Here is a 22,787-nt window from a genome sequence, read left to right on the forward strand (position 1 = left end):
TTAGGCCAGGGCGAGGTTAGTGGAGCGGAGGTTTCTCTTGGGTGCGTGGAAGGAGATTCTTTCGTTGAGGTATTGGGGTCCGGTGTTGTGAAGGGATTTGTAGGGATGAATGAGCCACTTGAAAGTCACTCTCCTTTCGACGGGTATCCAGTGGAGGTCTTGTAGGTGCTGTGTGATGTGGTCATTTTGTGGAATGCTGATGCCGAGGACAAGTCCGGCTGCGGCTTTCTGCATGGTCTGGAGTTTGAGGAGTAGAGATTTGTTGATTCCGGCATGGAAGGAGTACCTGTAGTCCAGTTTTCTGGTTATGAGTATGTGGGTGACGCACTTTCTGTATTCAGAGGATCCATTTGAAGGTCTTATTTAGATTGCGGAGGGTAACCCCACCTGCCGATGTAACCCCACCTCTGTTCTGGATTGTGAAAGCGTGTCGTTTAACCTGGAACTATCACCAAACTTAAATTTCTCTGGAGTTCTGGCTTACCGCCCCCCTGGCTCGGTCAGACAGTTGCTAGACTCTGCGCCTTCAGCAATTGCAGATTTGGCTATTTCATCGGCCAATTTCACGCTGTTGAGCGATTTAAACATGCATTTCGAAGATACTGCTGATCATGCTGCCCAAGAACTACTTGCCGGCTTATCTGCATTACAGCTGATCCAACTTGTCCCCTCACCCACACATGTGAAAGGACATTTACTAGACCTAGTATTTAGCAATTGCCCGGGTCTAGTGATAGAGCCTCCTATTGTTCTCCCGTGGACAGACCATCTACTTATCCCGCTAATCAATCAATCAATCAAAGCATTTATATAGCGCACTACTCACCCAGAGGGTCTCATGGCGCTGGGGGGGGAGAGTCCGCTACTGCTCAAACAGCCAGGTCTTGAGTTGCTTCCTGAAGGCGAGGTGATCCTGGGTCAGGCGGAGGTGGGTCGGGAGGGAGTTCCATGTCTTGGTGGCGAGGTAGGAGAAGGACCGTCCCCCTGTGGTGGCTCTTCGGATGCGGGGGACGGCGGCGAGGGCGTGTCCGGTCGATCGAAGCTGGCGTTTGGGAGCGTAGAAGTTGAGGCGGCTGTTGAGGTATCCTGGGCCTTGGTTGTGCAGACCTTTGTGTGCGTGGGTGAGGAGTCGGAAGGTGATTCTCTTGTTGACCGGGAGCCAGTGCAGGTCTTTCAGGTGTCCGGATATGTGGCTACGACGGGGGATGTCCAGGATGAGTCGTGCTGAGGCGTTCTGGATACGCTGGAGTCTATTCTGGAGTTTGTCGGTGGTTCCGGCGTAGAGGGAGTTGCCGTAGTCCAGCCGGCTGGTGACGAGGGCCTGGGTGACCGTCTTCCTGGTCTCGGTGGGGATCCACCTGAAGATTTTACGTAGCATGCGCAGGATGTTGAAGCACGACGAGGAGACAGCGTTGACTTGTCTGGTCATGGAGAGGGAGGAGTCCAGGATGAAGCCCAGGTTGCGTGCGTGGTCTGTTGGTTTGGGTGCGCTGCCTAGGGCGGGGGGCCACCAGGAGTCGTCCCAGGCGGAGGGTGAGGATCCCAGGATGAGGACTTCCGTCTTGTCCGAGTTCAGTTTCAGGCGGCTGTTCTTCATCCATTCGGCTACCTCTTTCATCCCTTCGTGAGGGTTGGCTCTGGCGGTGGCGGGGTCGTTGGTGAGGGAGAGAATCAGCTGGGTGTCGTCGGCGTAGGAGATGATGTTGAGGGTGTGCTGGCGTGCGATGTCTGCAAGGGGGCTCATGTAGACGTTGAAGAGGGTTGGACTGAGCGAAGAGCCTTGAGGAACGCCGCAGATGACTTCAGTGGCTTCAGATGTGAACGGGGGAGGCGGACTCTCTGTGTCCTTCCGGCGAGGAAGGAGATGATCCACTCCAGTGCCTTCTCCTGGATTCCGACGTTGCTGAGTCGCTGCACTAGTGTACGGTGGCAGACAGTGTCGAAGGCCGCGGAGAGGTCTAGGAGGATGAGGGCTGCTGTTTCTCCGATGTCAAGCAGTGCTCGGATGTCATCGGTGGCTGCGATCAGGGAGCTCTTTAACGATGTTGAAGAGTTCCTTGCTGTTGTGTGCGTTGTTGTCCAGTCGTTCCTTGAATGCGGTTTTCTTGGTGGCGTGGATGAGTTGGTGGTATTTTCGGGTGGCGAGCTTGAGGACAGTCATATGGTCCGGTGTTGGGTCTCTGCGCCATGTTCTCTCGAGGGCTCGGCAGTTCTTCTTGGAGCTTTTGAGTTCGTCGGTGAACCATGGGGCTTTCTTGCTACTGGGTCTGCTAGGCGGGGTCTTCAGAGGGGCGAGGTCTTCTGCGCAGTCGCTGATCCACTTCGTGAGGTTGGTGGCCGCCTGGCTTGGGTTTGTTGCGCTGGTGGGAGGGTTCATGCTCATGGAGGTCGCGAGCTGGTCGGCTGTGATCTTGTTCCAGCTTCTGCGTGCAACCTGATGCTGGTGGTGGTGGATTGTGGTCCTTCTGAAGCTGAAGTGGACGCAACTGTGGTCCGTCCAGTGGAGTCCGGTGGCGTGGCTGAAGGCGATGTCCTTGCTGGATGAGAAGACGGGGTCGAGTGTGTGTCCGGCGTAGTGGGTGGGGGTGGTGACCAGCTGCTTGAGTACCAGGTTTGCGAGGTTGTCCAGCAGGGTGGTGGTGTTGCGGTCATTGTTGTTTTCCAGGTGGAAGTTGAGGTCCCCGAGGAGGATGTAGTCAGCGGAGAGGAGGGCGTGCGGGCTGATGAAGTCGGCGATGTCTTCGCTGAATTGTGTGCGTGGTCCCAGGGGTCTGTAGATGAGGGTGCCTCTGAGGGTGGTCTTGGGGTTGATGTGGACCTGGAAGTGCAGGTGCTCGGCGGGTGCGAGGGTGTCCTCGGTGTTGGTCGTGATGCGAATGGTGTTCCTGTGGATGATGGCGATGCCTCCTCCGGTCTGGTTGATGCGGTCCCTTCGGATGATCTTGTAGCCGTCTGGGATGGCGATGGCGATGTCGGGCGCTGAAGAGGCGTTCATCCTGGTTTCCGTGAGGAAGGCGACGTCTGGTGAGGTTGTGTCGAGCAGGTTCCAGAGCTCGATGGTGTGTCTGTGGACGGATCACTGAAATAATATCGAGGGACAAAATATCGACTTGCCAAAATATCGTGGACAAAATATCGACAGTCAAAATATCGAGTTTGTATCTACAAACAGGTAAGTACAAAAATATCGAGTACAAAATATCGTTAACAATAATATAGATGTAAAAAATATCGACTTTATTAAAAACAGTGTTAAATTAAATTAATATTAAATTTTAATTACTAAAATATACTTAAAAATACTTAAATTAAATTATAATAATTAAATAATAAATGAAAATAATAAAAATAATTTTTTACAATCTTATTTGTTGACCCTGAACCCTAAAATATACCCCTTTACCCAAAAACCCAAAACTGACCCTGAACCCTAAAAATGCCCCTTTACCCAAAAACTAAAAACTGACCCTGAACCCTAAAAATGCCCCTTTACCCAAAAACTGAAAACTGACCCTGAACCCTAAAAATGCCCCTTTACCCAAAAACTGAAAACTGACCCTGAACCCTAAAAATGCCCCTTTACCCAAAAACTGAAAACTGACCCTGAACCCTAAAAATGCCCCTTTACCCAAAAACTAAAAACTGACACTGAACCCTAAAAATGTCCCTTTACCCAAAAACTGAAAACTGACCCTGAACCCTAAAAATGCCCCTTTCCCCAAAAATTGAAAACTGACCCTGAACCCTAAAAATACTCCTTTACCCAAAATGTATCAATATTATTTAATTACCAAATAATCATTAATTAACAATAATAATAAAGTAAATATATTAGCACATTAGCTGTAATTATTTTAATAATTAATATTATTTTTTCCCAATTAATTACTTAACAATAACACAAAATTATATATATTAAAATGTACTCTAATTAATGTAATTCACTAATTATAATTAATTAATTACCAATTAATTACTAATACAAAATATGTACAAAATTATATTATTAATTAACTAATTAATATTAATTAATTATCAATTAATTATTAATTATAAATATTTACAAACATATATTAATTAATTAATTATTATTAAATTACTTCCCACCCTATTCCCCTATAAACCCACAACCCGCTACAGAATTACATTACGCAATTATTAAAAAAACAAAATTCATTTAATAAAATATTTTATAACATTAATACACACTTTTCACACATATTATTACATAAAAATACACTATAAAATATTATATATTATTAAAAATTCGATATTTTTGCTATCTATATTTTACACAGTCGATATTACTTCACTTACCTGAAAAACGATATTTTTGTAGTCGATATTATGTCCAGTCGATATTTTGTCCAGTCTATATTTAAAACTCGATATTATGTCCAGTCGATATTTTGGAGTCGATATTTTGTCTGTGCACCCTGTGGACGGAGCGGTTGTTGAGCAGGATGCATTTCAGGTGGCTGCTGTTGTTGCTCGTCTTGGTCTTGGTTGGTGCAGGAGTAGTGCTGATCCGGATGCAGGTGAACTTGCAGGCGTTGCAGCAGAAGGGTCCGTGGGTGTGTCTCGGGGTGGCTCGGTAGCATCCTGGGATTCGGCCGGCGTTGAGTGCGTTGAGGGTGGCGGCGTCGTACGTCCGGCGGGTGGGCTGGGGTCTGCGGGGGCCAGGGGTCCTGGCGCTGGGTGCGGTCCTGGCGCTGGGCGCGGTCCAGGCGCAGACGGGCTTACCTTTGGCGCACCTTCGGCGTGCAATCGGTGCTCCCGCGGGCGGCTCTGCTGAGGCTGGGCCGCTCGGGGGCCAGGGGGGCGTCTGCGGCGAGAAAAGGCGGCAAGGCTGGTAGGCAGGAGCAGGCAGGAGCAGGAGGCGGCAGGAGGAGCAAGGGGGTGACCCGGCCTGGTGAGAGGCGCAGTGGTCACTCCCGAGCACTCCTTGCTGTCCCCTTAAGAAGGGGGACGCAAGGGCGGGTCAGCTGGGCGGCGGGAGCGGCTCGGCCAATGGGCTGGTGGTGGGCGGGGCCTGTGGCGAGCTGCAGGGGGAAACTGGCGAGCAGGCGGCTCTGCTGAGGCTGGGGCGCTCGGGGGGCCAGGGGGGCGTCTGCGGCGAGAAAAGGCGGCAAGGCTGGCAGGCAGGAGCAGGCAGGAGCAGGAGGCGGCAGGAGGAGCAAGGGGGTAACCCGGCCTGGTGAGAGGCGCAGTGGTCACTAATGTGGTGCATCCCCAAACCGCCTGCTCTTTTGACAGGATCACGGGAGGCTCGAGCTTGGCCTAAACTGTCAACTGATGAGTGGGCTCGTGAACTTCAAGCCACAACCCCCCTTATCACTACAGATCCCATAGTAGCCAATGATATTTTCAATGGCTGGATAACTCAGACACTGGACACCATTCTCCCAGTAGTAAAATCACGAACTAAAAGATCCAGGATGCCAGCCCCTTGGTACACCATAGAGCTTAGGGAGATTAAACGTAAGTGTAAAAGGCTGGAGAGAAAATGGCGTCTGGGCTATACAGATCTCGACAAAACGGCGTATAGAAATTCTTTTAGGGACTATAAGCTAGAGATCAAGAAAGCTCAATCCCAGCAATACACGCAAAAGATCAATGATGCTAAGTCCAACTCGAAGGAAATATGGGCCAGATGTAGGTAAATCCGATTTACCGACTCTTAAATACCGAGTCATACCGATTCGGTATTTAAAAGTCGGTACATTGGAAGGAGGCAGATGTAGGTAAAAAATTACCGAATCTGTAAGAGTCGGTATTTACCGATTCTGTAAATACCGAATCTGTATTTCCCATTGATTCCTATGGGCCTTGAAGCCCATAGGAATCAATGTGAAATACAGATTCGGTATTTACAGAATCGGTAAATACCGAATCCTGCAAGGATGCAGGGGGTGTCACTTTGACACCCTCTAGCACCCCAATTCTGGACTTGTGTGCAATGTGGCACACAGACATGCCCTAAGGGCATGTCTGTGTGTCACATTGCACAGGTGTGCATGCACAGATGTGCATGCACACCTGAATTCGGTATTTTACCACCCAATAGGATTGGGTGGTAAAATACGGATTTTTAAGGGCCTGTGGCACTCTTAGGAGTGCCACCTACATGTGGTTTTTCCGATTTGGTAAATATACCGATTCGGTATTTTACCGATTCTGTAAATTTACCAATTCGGTAACTTTACAGAATCGGTAAAATATAGGCCCCCTACATCTGGAAACCCTAATACCGGTCGGTAACGGCCGAATTCGGCCGTTACCGACCGGTATTAGGGCTCCTACATCTGGCCCTATATAGGATAGTAAAAAGTCTCACTGTCCTTCCCCAGCCCCCCATAAACCGTGATGATTTACAAGTTCGCTGTAATTAGTTGGCAGACTATTTTTTTAATAAAATAGACTGTATATACTCTGCTTTTCCTACTACCCAACCAAAGAATCTAGTAGCCATTCTTGGCCACTCCAAACATGGTGTGATAGATAATATATCACCAGTGCTGGAGAATTTCCCTTTGCTGCAGTCGGACCTATTAGCCATTCTAATGACCCAGGTAAAATCAGGCTCCCCCAGAGATTCAGCCCCTCCTAGTTTTTTAAGGACCGTCAGTCAGACCATCCTCCCAGTTATGCTGAAGGTACTTAACGCTTCAATCTCACCAACATAGTTCCTCCTAAGTGGAAAGAAGCCAGGGTGAAGGCACTTGCTAAGAAGCCCAATATGAGCATCAACAATTTTAGCAACTATCGTCCAATCTCCCTGCTCCCCTGGGCCAGTAAGCTACTGGAAAAATATATCAACAGCCTCCTGACCAATTTTCTGGAGGAAAACAGTCTCCTTGATCCCTCGCAGACCGGCTTCCGCCCCAAGCATGGGACAGAGTCGGCTCTGTTGGCAGTCCTGGAGGAAACAAGGGGCATCTTGGATCGGGGAGGATCGGTGGCAGTCATCCTCCTCGATCTGAGTGCCGCTTTTGACACTGTAAATCACACTATCTTGCTACAGCGCCTCCGGGAAATTGGGATTCAAGGTGGAGCGTTGGAGTGGATCTGTTCATTCCTATCCAGTAGAAAATTTCAGGTCTTTGAGGGAGCGACCATTTCCACCAGCAGGCCCTTGGACTGTGGAGTCCCAGAGGGATCTTCATTAAGCCCGACGTTGTTTAACGTCTACATGAGACCGCTGGCTGGGATCGTCCGTCCGTATGGTATCAAGATCGTGACCTACGCGGACGATACCCAGCTGATGGTCTCTCTCACGCGGGCTGGAGACCCTGTGGGTACAGTGGACCTGGTGGGATGCCTGAGCGAGGTCAGTAGATGGATGACCCTGTCTTGTCTCAAACTTATTGGGGACAAGACAGAGGTCATGATGCTGGGACACCTTGCCCCATCTACAATCGACCAAATCTGGCCAGCGTGTCTGGGTACCCCCCCAGTCCCCAGGGATGCCATCAAGAGCCTGGGTGTCTGATTGGACAAGTCCCTGACGTTTGACCATCAGGCCGTTGTACTATCTGCAACCTGTTTTGGCCTCATTAGAATGTTGAAGAAGATTCTTCCGTTGTTACCGTTTGAGGCAAGACAAATTGTGGTCCAAGGACTGATTCTCTCGAGGCTGGACTTCGGAAATGCCCTTTACCTTGGGGCCCCGGATTTTTCACTAAAAAAACTACAAGTAATTCAATACTGTGCGGCTCGGACTCTGCTCCAAATTCCCCATAGGACCTCTGTGAAAGCTGGACTGACAAGATTACACTGGCTTCTGGTGAAGGATAGGATCAGTTTTAAATCTCTTTGTGTTGCCCACCAATCCTTTTGGGAAACTGGTCCATTGATTAGTCGCCCTTTAATTACTCCTTATCTTTCCAGCAGACAGCTTCGATCTACTAATGCTTTACTTGCTGTTGTGCCAAAGATCAAACGGTCTAGATCAGGAGGTCGTTCCTTCTCCCTGAATGCGGCCAAATTGTGGAATAGTTTACCTTTTCATCTTAGGTCCAACCCGGACCTTACCTCCTTTAGGAAACATCTAAAAACTTTTCTGTTCAATAAATAGTTTGTCCTCTTTTTTGTATTTCTGCCCTACTTAGAACACTTGTTAGCATTCAGCGCTGGGACGCCCCCGGGCAGCTATCTGCGCTTTATAAAATCCATTAAAAAAAAAAAAAATTAAAAATTGAAGCACGTGGAAGATAGGGCTCTGATCTGTCGGTTCATGGTGAGGGAGGAGTCGAGTATGATGCCGAGGTTGCTAGCACGGCCCATGGGTGTGGGAAGTTGCCAAGGGCAGTGGGCCACCTGGTGTTGTCCCACACGTAGGGGATGGATCTGAGGACAAGGACTTCCATTTTCTCCAAGTTGAGCTCCTATTTGAACTGCATGACTCTCTCAGTATGATTGCACCTTAACCACCAATAAAAACAGGCACTTATAGCCTTGTTTTTTTAACTATAAATCATTTGCTAGGGGTGTGCATAGTATTAGAAATGTTTATATTGTTCTATATTATACATTTATGTTACATGGGATTCTGCAATCCCTGTATAAAAGCCTGGCTCTAATTCTCTTTATATAGGCAACTTGTTACACGTCCACTCACCTATTATAAATTATTGATGTTGTAACTGAACTGTAATAAATTATTTCAAGTTTTATCTGACATTATAATGCCTCCTACCAGCAGCTGAGGGGGAATACAGGTTAGGTCAAAGAGCATAATTAAAGCAGCTTTTTAAGGAACAAACAAGTGTTATTTCTCTTTTGTGTACTCTGTTTTTCTAACTGTATGGTGACAAGCAGAAAGGAGAGATTTATTTTCACATGTGTATTGTTTGCACTCCTTAGGTAATTATAGAAAAGTTGGAATCTTCCTGCATGGTTCTGCACATTCCAAGTAAATGCACCTTTAAAAAAAAACTACATGTATTAAACTGATTGTAATATCTTTTTGCAATAAATATCTAACAGCTTTTTTGATGTGTTTAATTATGCACTAGCAATTCTATTTTTGTTCTTCATGTTTGCAAACATTTTATCTCTTTCATATGAAAGACCTAAGCACCAAGGATTTAATTGATTTTTGGGAAAGATGATGGTGTGACATATATTATAAGAAATAAATTACCACTTGAGTTATGTGATAAGGATATTGCAAGTCACCATGAAGTTCCATAACCTTATAAAGGATCACGTCCTTTGGGACTTTTCAAATGTCCCTTCAAATGTATGACAGGGGGTACTTCATCTCCTATATATTATGTGGGCTAGCTTTTTTAGGTTTAGATAAAAAAGGACAGTCAAAAGCACATCTAAATTCATTAGGCAAGCTTGGACTCATGACATATATAATGTGGATTTATAGTGTCTGTCCCCCTGCAGTTTCAGTTAACTACTAATGTTTACTTTTGTATTATTTCTTGTCATTGTTTGCTGCTTATCGTGTCTTTCTTTTTTCCAAGGCTTTTGAAGGAGGAAAAAGATTTTTATTTCACTCCACGCTCCCGTGAAGAGCTCCCGGACAACTTTCCAAAGGAAATCCCTGGGATCTGCTATTTCTTGGAGGTCAACACTGGTCAGAAGGAAATGAAGCACTCCCTCTCGGCTTCAAGAATAAGGAAGGTTTCGTATAACATTGGCACCATGTACCTTCGAGAGACAAGCCTATGAGACCTTCTGCAGAGCAAAGACTCATCAGAAAAGCACAAGCCCATAACTGGGTCATGACAGCAGAGGAGAGTCTTTCTGTTTCACTGACTTGCTCAGAAAAACACAGTAAGAGCTCTCTGTATAATGCCAGGCAATAATTATTTCAGAAGTGGATGTCTACTGTCTGTAAGCAAAGTGGGGTGTGAGGTTAATGACATATAACACACATTGAAATACACACACACTGAAATACACACATACACACAGTCACACACAACCACACAAGACAAGATCCAAAGCAAGATTGTAAGTCTGTGCATACCATTACAGATAGTTATAAACTGAAACACTATTGCTACACAGTGCACAATGTCTATAAAAAAGCCAGATTGTCTTTTGTTATTGGTTTCAGCAAGAAACCCCCCTCGGATACAGTGTGTTCCACCAGGTACTCCCAGTCAATCATTTAAATGCTTTATGAATATTGGAGCTCAGATGTAGTCGTTCACCTTCAACTTTAGTTTAACAATATGAGCTATTTATCAACAAAGTTGCCATAAATTATAAAGTACTTATTCCCAAAGCAGAGCTGTAGTTAATTACCTAGGTAAAATAAATAGGACACAATTCACAAAGGTACTTGTATAACTAAGACTGACTTAAATCGACAAAATGTGACTTTACACTCATACTCCAACTTTTTTGTTAATGTATTGCAATTTTACAATGAAGTTAAGTAATTATGCAAATAAAAAAAATCATCCATTCATTCATCATTCATTCACTCATAAAAAGATGCTTTGCCTCATAATATTACATTAGGGAAGTGTGAATAGTATGTGTGAGCAAAATGTGCTGTCTTTGCTGATAATGATTCACAAACTCCCAAGTCCGTGGTTATTCAACGAACTTTAGTTAGGGACATTCCCACCCGGGATAGGGTCAGAAGTGGACTCTTTAGATGTGGAGTACATAGGTTTCCATTCCAGGCACGTGAAGGAAAAGCCCCAAATACTGATGGTGCTGTAGGGGAAAGTGGTTACTGTACAGGGAAAGATATTTCGCCCTTGACGAAAAAACACCTAAAACTTGCATTAGTGCGGCACTGCATTAAACTGAAGCACTACAATGCGCACCTAAATTATTTCTCGTGGCAGTAATCTCAAATTCACAAAATAATTCTAGAGCTGCAACTGGAATCTCTACCTGTTACGTCTACCCACGTGCACTTCTGCTATCCCCTGTTAAGGCCCAAAACATTGTAATTTCACTTGAAACATTAGGTTTGGGGCTTAGATGCATCAAGCTAAAAACCGGTTGCAAACGGGCAGATTCTCAGATTCTGCCCCTTTGCAACGGGTATTTTTGCATTTGGGATGCATCATCCCAAATGCAAAAATCACAATTTAAGAAGTCGCAAAATTTCGATTACTTAAATTGTGATTGCATTCCTTAAATGCAATACATTAAAGTAAAAAAAATTGCGATTTCGCTAATAGAGGGTGCAACAGGGTGTCCTTTTGACACCCTGGCACCCTTGAAATTGCAATCTCAATTATTTGCGATTCTCTAATTGAGAATCGCAAATTGAGATTGTCTTCCCATTCATTCCAATGGGCCTCTAGCCCATAGGAATGAATGGGGAGGTATTCCATAATTGCGACTCGCAATTTGCGAGTCGCAATTAAGGAACTTTAAGAAATCGCTATTTTTTTAGCCAGTTCTTGCCTAGCCTTTTGCTATTCCTTATTAGCGAATCCTTATTTTTCGCTAATAAGGAATCGCAAAATGGATGCTTGATGAATCTATGGGTAAGTCTACTGTGGCACAATTCCGAATTGTTATACTTATTGTTTTTCCAGAACGCACCCATAGCGCTCAGATTTTATGAATATACGTGGAACGTTGTCAGATCACATATTTCCTCAACCAAATGGTATTATAAATCAGTCATGAAATATCCCGTCTGAACAATGTAAAGTGTATGTAATGCAGAAGTTCATGAACCGTTCGCATACATTTTAAAATGCATATTTAAAGCTACATAGGCAGGTCCTAAAATATTTAACTCAAAACTTTGACTGATACGGTTTATTTCACAGGAATGTCTCAATATGGGTTTAATAACGTTCTTGGTTGTTCTCTTTCTCAGCAATCCAGCCATTGCTATCATTTTTTTACTGTAGCAAACTGAGTGTCAATTTCCTAAATCCCTATCTACTTAATATTATGGCTGAGATACCCGCCACCCCCTCTCAACACGATCCCAAAAGAAGGGAAACCGGAAACAGTTCTTCAAAGTTTTTGGATGTGGGAGGGAGTGACCCTCCCGCGGCCGTATTTATTAAAACAAAAAATTAAACATTAAACGTTTCATATTATGTACAATTTCATTATCACATTTGCGATGTTTGGCTAATCTTAACATATTCTCTAATACAGAGGTTCTCCTAGCCGAACTAGCATCCTACAGAAACATTCTCTATAAACACTGAAATTGTACATCCTAACGTTTAAGGGCCAACGGCAAGGTCATAACCGGTGTCAAGATCCCTAACCAGACTTACCCCTCCCACTTGGGAAGGGCGACAGCACAGAGGCTTACCTCAAGTGCAACTACTAACAATTTCCCTTGACTTGTCGGGGGCACTTAAGACTCGACGCCATTTAAAGGTCGTTCGAATACTTGTGTGTGGTATCTAGAAGGTATCGTGGACCTCCCCCCACCCCACACAACTTACCGCATCTGCCGTCGCAGATGACCCTGGCCCCGGGAAATTCCTCAGGAGGGGGCTGTAACCCCTCCTACACAGGAAGGGGCCTTGACCGCCTTTCCTTAACTTCCGGCGACCCGCCCTTAGACGGGACCGCCTCCCCATTGAGGGGCCAATGGCCACCTCCCCCGAGCGCTCCCATCCGTGTTGGGTGACGCCCACTCATAGGGATCTACCAATTAGTGCTCACCGATCATGACCTTACCGCCTACCAAAAATAAATACGACAATTCGAACTTATGAAAACATTGGTCGCTACGACCGAAAGAGCATGCTCAAAAAGCAACACTACATCAAGTCCTTTTAATCGTAACAACCTAGATGATATTCACCATACTTTATTATGAAAAACAACAAAACTGATACTTTCACAACCTGTAAACGAAAAAGGAAGAACATACTTAGAAAATCCACTTTATTGCACAACAACTTGCTGTCCTCAGGGGCTGGTGGGTGGGTCAAAATTGGCTCTTTGTTCTGTCCCGAGCTCACGTGTAGCGAGGAGGTGCAGCTTCGGAGCACAAGAACAAGAGGACGTCTTCTGGCCTTGCGTCTCCTTTTATCCGTCTTCAGGGCGGGCGTAAACCCGCCCCTGCCCGTCCCGAGGGCGTGGCTGGCTGCGTCAGTGTCTAGGCCAGCCCACTCTAGGGCGGGAACAGGCGCGCCCCGGCTACGCCGCTTCGGGCATACCAGCCGAGACGCGCCTCCCGCCCAAAAATGGCTTCCCGGGGGGATCGAGGCACTCCGCCATACGTTCGGGGGGACCGAGTGGTCGCCCCTTTCCATATGGCTGAGATACCCGCCACCCCCTCTCAACACGATCCCAAAAGAAGGGAAACCGGAAACAGTTCTTCAAAGTTTTTGGATGTGGGAGGGAGTGACCCTCCCGCGGCCGTATTTATTAAAACAAAAAATTAAACATTAAACGTTTCATATTATGTACAATTTCATTATCACATTTGCGATGTTTGGCTAATCTTAACATATTCTCTAATACAGAGGTTCTCCTAGCCGAACTAGCATCCTACAGAAACATTCTCTATAAACACTGAAATTGTACATCCTAACGTTTAAGGGCCAACGGCAAGGTCATAACCGGTGTCAAGATCCCTAACCAGACTTACCCCTCCCACTTGGGAAGGGCGACAGCACAGAGGCTTACCTCAAGTGCAACTACTAACAATTTCCCTTGACTTGTCGGGGGCACTTAAGACTCGACGCCATTTAAAGGTCGTTCGAATACTTGTGTGTGGTATCTAGAAGGTATCGTGGACCTCCCCCCACCCCACACAACTTACCGCATCTGCCGTCGCAGATGACCCTGGCCCCGGGAAATTCCTCAGGAGGGGGCTGTAACCCCTCCTACACAGGAAGGGGCCTTGACCGCCTTTCCTTAACTTCCGGCGACCCGCCCTTAGACGGGACCGCCTCCCCATTGAGGGGCCAATGGCCACCTCCCCCGAGCGCTCCCATCCGTGTTGGGTGACGCCCACTCATAGGGATCTACCAATTAGTGCTCACCGATCATGACCTTACCGCCACAGGTCCGGATAGTTGACCGGCTATCCGGACCCCCCACCAAACTCCTACCTAAAGGTCATGTTTTAACGATTTTAACCAAGCTAGGAAGTCACCTATGAGTAACTCATTGCCCACCCTCGACAAATGCACACCATCCCCCAAATACATACTGTCATCATTAATACAACTATGCGAGATCGAATGCAATGTCTTGGAACGGAACAACCGACTCACTTTGTTATTCAATTTTTTAACGGAATGATTCAAAGCAGGGATCGAGATAGCCCCCCGCCACACTTTTCGTGGGATCATATGAGACCACGCAATTGTACACCCCGGAACTCTCCTTGCTAACCAACTTACCGTGGAAAGCATAGCCTCCAGGAGAAGTCGTCTACCGGTGGTGACTAGATCATTGCCCCCCAAATGTACTATGACTATGGACGGCGGTGACCTCATCCGCTCTAACAAACCCTCAAAAAATGCCTGAAACTGGTCAATACAGAGACCGCCCCTTCCGTAGAAGGACACTCTGTACCCGTATTCCCCAGGTACGTGAATCATATCACCTGCTTTGAATACGTCTGCGGCCCGTCTCACGTATGAGTGGCCTACAACCCACACCTCCTTTCTCTCAGCCGGTGATGTGTGACCGCTGGCCTGGTGTTGGGTCAACTGCACAGTCCGCCCTGCCGCGTAGGCTTGCGCGACTGAAAACAAACAAAAGACAAGAAGCGTGAGTACATGATTACAGCTTCACAACATGTGCAATCGCACATACCTCTTATAACAATTGGAGGACCAACGCCCCACCCGTTTCACTTGTTCTACATTAAGACCCCTGGCTGTAGCTTCTGTGGCAGCCCCTATACGAAAGGAATGGGTCCCAAATTCACCCGGGTCCAAGCCCGCTGCGGCAATGGCCATTGCAAGCACCCGCTGAAACTGAAACCTCGTCAGCGGGGTGGCGTCTACATGCCTCAACAATGTCCCCCCCCATGATGCCACCCTTCGTGCTAGGTAATCTTCTAAGCACTGAACCGGACACATGGATGACTCGGGGATCCTGCGAATGATCGTGCAGTCCCCCCTCCCATCTTGGTCAGTCTTGGACCTGAGAAAGGAGACAATCATCGCATCACCCCTGATCTGAACCTGCTCCCTGCACTAGCCCCCCGTCACATCCCGTTTGTTCCTTGCAACTAGCTCACTAACTCTCATAGCCCCGTGAAATGCCAGCATAAATGCAGTCCGGAACAAACAGGTCTCGAACGGGGACGAGCATGTGTTAGGGAGTGTGGTCAGCAACTGGGACAACCTGTCTAGACCTATCGGTCGTCTTACGTCTACTCTGCGACCCTCCAGACGTTGCCACCCACGCAGCGCTTTCTGTACCGTAAAAGACGCTGTCGGGTCCAGGATGCCATGGGCCCTGGCAACAAAGGAAATGGCGGCACGATGCCTTTGGGCCGTGGCCACCGATTTCCCAGCCCTACGTAAGGACATCAGGAAAAGTACTACCAACTCCTCCTGCCCCCAAAGTCCCCCTCTCTCTGCCCCCAAAAAGGCTAAATAGGCCTGGAACGCCCCTTCATATGCCTTCCTTGTCCCGGGTGCTAGACTCTCTCCCACGAGGTGACGAAGTTCGGGGCACCGAGAGACCAGAGAGCTTCGGGGAAGGGTGCCGGCTCCGGGTCCGCTGAAGGAAGGAAACCCGAGAAAGCCTGCATGTGAAAACGAGACAGTGCATCAGCGGCCTGATTCATCACCCCAGGGACATGTTTTGCTCTGAATACCACGTTCAGTTGCATACACAGTAAGACAATTTCTTTGAGCAGCCTCAAAATCAATTTACAACGGGCTGCCTGACTATTGATGCATTCTACCACGGTCATATTGTCGGACCAGAACACAACAGAATGATCTCTGAACCCTTCTGGCCAGGTTCTCAGGGCCACCAGAATGGGAAATAATTCGAGGAAAGCGATGTTACTTGTCAGCCCCTTCTCGTGCCACCATAGGGGCCACTTCTGCGCCGACCATTTTGTGCCGAAGATGGCGCCAAAACCTACGCTTCCTGCTGAATCTGTCCATAGCCCAAGCTCATCGGAGGACATGACTGGCTTGTTCCAGACAACTCGGCCATTGAAGTCCGCCAAGAATGCTAACCAAATCCGCATGTCCTGGCGGACCTCAGTCGATAACCTTGTGCGATGATGACCCTCCTTCAGGCCAACCATCGCTTGGGCAATTGAGCGGGAAAAGGGGCGAGCCATTGGTATCACTCTCAAGGCAAAGTTCAACTTTCCCACTAACTGTTGCAACTGATGCAGTGTAACCTTGGATGCAGTTAAACATACTTGGAGGGCTGCCCTGAATTTCGACACCTTGCTAGCTGGTAAACGGAAGCACCCCTCCCTTGAGTCCAACTCGATCCCCAGAAACTCGAGGCAAGTCGTGGGACCCATAGTTTTTCCCGGTGCCAACGGCACGCCGAGATGACCCATTAACACACAGAATTCGTCTAAAGCCTGGGCACATTCGGGACTACCGGCGGGGCCAAGGAACAGAAAGTCGTCAAGGTAATGCATTACATTTCGGAAACCCGCTGTCTCAGTGAACACCCACTGCAGGAAAGTACTGAATTGCTCAAAGTAAGCACATGAAATAGAGCAACCCATTGGCATACACCTATCCATGTAAAATGACCCCTGGAACCCGAATCCCAAAAGACGCTGATCGTCTGGGTGTACCGGGAGCAACCGGAACGCTGACTCGATATCAGATTTCGCCATCAACGTCCCGTGCCCCAGGCGATTCAAGATGACTACTGCCTCATCAAAAGATGCGTATCGCACCGAACAAACTTCTGGATCAATTGCGTCGTTCACCGAAAGACCTCGTGGAGCAGACAGATTATGGATCAAACGGAACTCACCCGGGTCCTTCTTGGGGACCACCCCTAACGGAGAACAAACGAAACCTGGTACCGGGGGTTCACTAAACGGGCCGGCGACCCGTCCCCGGCTAACCTCTTTCTGAATTTTCTCTTGCACTACCGATGTATGTTGTAAAACGGAAAGTTGATTTTTGCACGTCCCTACACCCTGAAAGTCCCCTACCGGGATGCGGAAACCATGTGTAAAACCGTTCCGTAGCACCCCGGCAGAAGTACGATCCGGGTATTCGCTGAGCCAGGGAATCATTGCCAAGGTATCAATCGGGGTTGGTAAAGGCGCCCCTCGGCCTAGCTTAGACCTGTTTGGCGCCCCCCTTACCCCCATTCTCACCCGTTCTGGCTCTGCACGATGACTCAGGATGGGACGACCCACACGTACTACACTCATGTTTGAACTTACACGATCCCGGAGGCCTGGTACATTTCCCCTTGTTGAAATTAAAACAGAAACCCTTTTTCCCTGTATTGCCTGCGGGCCTTGACTGGTCGTCGGTGCTCGTACTTGGTCGAAAGGGTGTCCCCACATTTTGGCGGGAGTAATCAACAACATTGCTCCCGACCAATGGCATTCTTAACGTTCCTGATTCTTTCATTTTGTCCCAAGTTAACGAATCGTAACAATCCCAAGTCAAACTCTTGTTATGTTCCTTTTCCTTTCTGAACAGATTGTCATAACAAAACCAATGGTTACCTTGATACGTTGTCGAGTAACCCATAATTCGTGATTGGTAAACGGGAAACTCAGGGAGCAACTCGGGCCTACGTTCCCCCAAAATCGATGTGAAAATACCCCATGCATTGCCCCAGTTGCCAATGTTCTCATTAACCTTAAAGGCGGCCATTTTTGCGCGCCAAACACTCGGATGCATCAAGTCCTTCTGACTTTTCACATGCTCCACATCATAATGATCAACAAGCAGGGAAAAAATATTCACGTACTCTCCCGCCCAGATCTTTTCTTTTATAGCTAACGGCACATGTTGTCCCAATCTCTCTCTACGAGAGGGTGCTGACTCGTCCCTTGCAATCGGCAATGGCCGCTTACCTGCACCGGACGCAGCTTCTGCCGCTTGCGGCTTGTCTATCCCCGCCACTCTAGCTGCCTCTTTCTTCTCACGAAGCCCTTTTATCAGCGCCTGTGCCTCGGCAGCCGTGGCGCCATCACCACTATCCCCCAACCACGCTGCTAGCTGTGCTGCCAGCTCGGGGGGCATGTCTTCCTTGGATGTCGGGGAGACGACCCCCGGGATTGGATTCCCCTCTATCGGTACTGGGGTCGGCGCCTCGAGAGGGGCAGAGGGAACCGGGACGTCCCCACCGGCTGGAACCTTTCTCGGCCTCTTAGGTCTCCCTCCAGCCGGCGAAGGGCCCGAACCCTCCTCCCCATCCCGCTCCGCCAACCGTTTCTTTATGTCGGACATATCTTTAAAGAGTGCCCGAACCATCTGGTCAGTCGTCATTCTCTTTTCGCCTTTCCTGGGCATCTTCTTCGACGAAGTATCTGGAAGACAAAGAAAAAGATCAAAACGCTCAAAATTGGCTCTTTGTTCTGTCCCGAGCTCACGTGTAGCGAGGAGGTGCAGCTTCGGAGCACAAGAACAAGAGGACGTCTTCTGGCCTTGCGTCTCCTTTTATCCGTCTTCAGGGCGGGCGTAAACCCGCCCCTGCCCGTCCCGAGGGCGTGGCTGGCTGCGTCAGTGTCTAGGCCAGCCCACTCTAGGGCGGGAACAGGCGCGCCCCGGCTACGCCGCTTCGGGCATACCAGCCGAGACGCGCCTCCCGCCCAAAAATGGCTTCCCGGGGGGATCGAGGCACTCCGCCATACGTTCGGGGGGACCGAGTGGTCGCCCCTTTCCATTCTTCTAACTATTGTCACGAGAGCCTGTTGCGGAAGTCAACCTGCTAACGACTCGCTCTTTATTTCACCAATCACTTGTGAAAATCACGGTCGGGAGCGAAGTAGAATAAATGAGGACCTTTGAGACTCTGTGCTTGATTGATTTGATCAAAATATAAACATCGAAATCTGTTAAACACTTCAGGAAAATGCAGCAAACACGATTACAGCTGGACTTTTTTACATTCACACACGAAGTTCACTTATTTACAGATGTGTAGAAAAAGGAGGCTAGATCAGCTCTTTCTTGGCAATGCTAGGTAGATAGAATAAAATAATGCATACATAGACGCCACCCGAGCGTCACTTTTCCCATGTTAAAAAAGACGCAAAAGTGGCACAAGGGACTTGTAAATAAGCCCCATAATTTTTAAACGAAGCATACCGACACCCCACTTCTGCTAAATGAGGCAGCCTTTCGTCTCACTCGACTTAACTACTCATAGGCTATTAGGAAACATTCTAAGCGTTCAAAATAGGCCCATTATTCTGGAAACAAAATATGTGACGTTGAAAACTTGGCACATGTCCTAACATATGACATTTAGAAGTATGTGTTTGGTTTATTGTCGCAGTATCTCTCACCTTTGAACATGTGGCTAACCCCCATTGTCTCGGCAAATGTGCACATCATGTAAGAAATTAACATATATTTCAACATTTTTTGTCGCAAATATCTTTTTTTGCACAGTTATATATGCAATGTCTGCATGAAGTGGGCCAGCCTCCGCCACCAGAGCGCTATGCACCGTCTGCATGAAGCTGTAAAGCTCCACACCACAGCAGTATGAACTGTCTGCAGGGAGTAGGCCAGCCTCCTCATCGCAGTAGTATGCACCGTCTGCATGAAGCGGACACGCTTCCACACCGCAGCAGTATGCACTATCTGCACGAAGCAAACAAGCTACCACACCCCAGAAGTATGCATTGTCTGCATGGAGTAGGCTAGCCACGGCTTCGCAGTAGCATGATCCGTCTGCATGAAGCGGACAAGCTTCCACACTGCAGCGGTATGCACTGTCTGAATGGAGCAGCTCGGCCCTGACACTACAGCAGTATGCACTGTCTGCATGAAGCTGAAAAGCTCCACACCGCTGCAGAATGCACTCTCTGCAGGGAGTAGACCAGCCTCCTCATCGCAGTAGTATGCACCATCTGCATGAAGCGGACACGCTTCCACACCGCAGCAGTATGCACTATCTGCACGAAGCAAACAAGCTACCACACCCCAGAAGTATGCATTGTCTGCATGGAGTAGGCTAGCCACGGCTTCGCAGTAGCATGATCCGTCTGCATGAAGCAGACATGCTTCCATACTGCAGCAGTATGCACTGTCTGCATAAAGCGGACACGCTTCCACACCGCAGCAGTATGCACTATCTGCACGAAGCAAACAAGCTACCACACCCCAGAAGTATGCATTGTCTGCATGGAGTAGGCCAGCCACGGCTTCGCAGTAGCATGATCCGTCTGCATGAAGCGGACATGCTTCCACACTGCAGCAATATGCACTGTCTGCATAAAGCGGACACGCTTCCACACCGCAGCAGTATGCACTATCTGCACGACGCAAACAAGCTACCACACCCCAGAAGTATGCATTGTCTGCATGGAGTAGGCCAGCCACCGGTATGCACCTGTTACAACGCATTTTTTACTCCGCACTACCACTACAACGCAGGCATTACAATGCATACCATTACAACGCATTGCGCTGGGGGGCGCTCTAGGATAAGAGGTAAGTTTAATTTACTATCCAACACCTTCCCTAGGGTCCACGGGGACTGGAGTTAGAATAGTAAATTATACTTACCACTATCCAGCACCCCAAAGCGTTATGCGTTGTAACGGTATGCGTTGTAAATACCGCGTTGTAATGGTATGCGGAGTAAAAGTATGCGTTGTAACATCATATATCCCAGCCATCGCTTCGCAGTAGCATGATCCGTCTGCATGAAGCAGACATGCTTCCACACTGCAGCAGTATGCACTGTCTGCATAAAGCTGACAAGCTTCCACATTGCAGCAGTATGCATTGTCTGCATGGAGTAGGCCAGCCACCGCATCGCAGTAGCATGATCCGTCTGCATGAAGCAGACATACTTCCATACTGCAGCAGTATACACTGTCTGCATAAAGCGGACACGCTTCCACACCGCAGCAGTATGCACTGACTGCATGGAGTGGGCCAACCTTCGCACTGCAGCAGTATGCCCTGTCTGCATAAAGCGGACAAGCTTCCACACCGCAGCAGTATGCACTGTCTGAATGGAGCAGCTCAGCCCTGACACTACAGCAGTATGCACTGTCTGAATGGAGCAGCTCAGCCCTGACACTACAGCAGTATGCACTGTCTGCATGGAGTGGGCTGCTTCTATTTGCAGCAGTGTGCACTGCAGGTATGGAGCAGCCCAGCTTCAACACTTCTGCAGTATGCACTGACTGCATGGAGTGGGCCAACCTTCGCATTGCAGTAGTATGCGCTGTCTGCATGAAGCAGAAAAATGTCCATACCGCAGCAGTAAGCACTGTGTGCATGGAACAGCTCAGCCTCGACACTGCATCAGTATGCACAGTCTGCATGGAGTGGACTGCTTCCAGTTGCGGCAGTATACACTGCTGCAGTATGCACTGACTGCTTGCAGTGGGCCAACCTCTGCATCGCAGTAGAATGCACTGTCTTCATGAAGCGAACACATTTCCACACCTCAGCAGTATGCACTGTGTGCATGGAGCAACTCAGCCTCGACAATGTTGCAGTGTGCACCGTCTGCACATAGTGGGCCAGCTTCCACATTGAAGCAGTATGCACAGTCAGCAAGCAGCGGAAATCCTCCAGATCACATCAGTATGCACTGTCTGCATGGAGCAGCTCAGCCTCGACATTGCAGCAGTATGTATGTCTCCATGGAGTGGCCCGATTTCTTTATCACCAAAGCATGTGCTGTCTGCATTGAGTGGGCCAGCCTCCAAGTAACAGCAGTAGGCATCTCTCCATGGAGTGGAACACCGTCCATTTCATAGCAGTATGAATGTCTGAATGGCATGATCCTCTCTCCAACCTGCAGCCGTATTCATAGTTTGCTAAAAGTAGTAGCATACGTCACTATGATTTACCTTGGTCTGATCAGGGCATTTATTTTTCAATTCCTTTAAATTAATGGAAACTTGTAAAGGAATGAGACCATTTTCGTCGAGCCTAGGCAGCGCGCATGTGCTGTCTGCAAGACCTGCTGTATTCAGCAAAAGGACTCTAATCCGACCTTCTGCTTACTATTGGTTGAATACTGCATTGCTCTTTTTTGCAGCCTCCTAATTGGTTATTGAACTGTTATGTGACTTCTAATTTCTTGGTGAGGAGCTCTGCTCAACTACACATGAACTCCCCCATTGATTAGTAGCCCTCCACTTTGATACTTTAATGCAGGTTCTATTTCTGCAGCCTAGATATATAACCTTGCCGGTCATAGAAACAGTGTCCTCTCTCTTAACGCGGTGGAGCAGCTAGCGGCTTTCTGCATACAGGTATGAGTTCGCTTGCAAACACTCTGCATCTCCACACCCATTCTGCCATAGCACTTTTAATTAGGCCACCACAGGTGCCCACGGAGCTCCAACATGAGCGCTCTCACCCTTCCGATTAGCGTAGAGCCCTCCCCCACCCTCTGAGCATGAATGCAACGTTTCCCTCAATCCACCCTTTCACTGTGCATGGAGTGAGGCACCATCCATGTGCTTATCTATAAGAGAGGGAACATTTAGGCCCTTTTCTATGCATTACTGACCGGCTTGTTATTTTTCTGAATAAGGCTACCACAGGAGCCCACGAAGCTTCAAAATTAGCTGCTCACAATGTATCCACTGCATGCCATTCTGTGTTGTGTAAGTTAATCCTTCTTCAATCACCGCCTTCAGAGTGAAATAGGGCACATAAATCCTCCATGCTGAATTGAAGAGTCAGGGTAGATTA

At 48.0% G+C, this 22,787-nt stretch overlaps 1 protein-coding gene across 3 annotated transcripts in view; it reads left to right on the forward strand.

Annotated features, from left to right (window-relative positions):
* The window catches only part of GUCY1A2 (guanylate cyclase 1 soluble subunit alpha 2), a 1,137,327-nt gene extending 1,127,640 nt beyond the window's left edge, over nt 1-9,687 (forward strand). For 2 of the 3 annotated variants that reach the window (XM_086933481.1, XM_086933482.1), the window contains one exon: nt 9,480-9,687. In XM_086933481.1, the coding sequence (XP_086789607.1) occupies nt 9,480-9,687 (208 nt within the window). The remainder of the gene's footprint in view (nt 1-9,479) is intronic. The other variant, XM_086933483.1, reaches the window with a different exon arrangement.
* Nucleotides 9,688-22,787: the final 13,100 nt, after the last annotated feature.

Source organism: Lissotriton vulgaris, chromosome 8 (genome assembly GCF_964263255.1).
Source record: "Lissotriton vulgaris chromosome 8, aLisVul1.2, whole genome shotgun sequence".
Lineage (NCBI taxonomy): Eukaryota > Metazoa > Chordata > Amphibia > Caudata > Salamandridae > Lissotriton > Lissotriton vulgaris.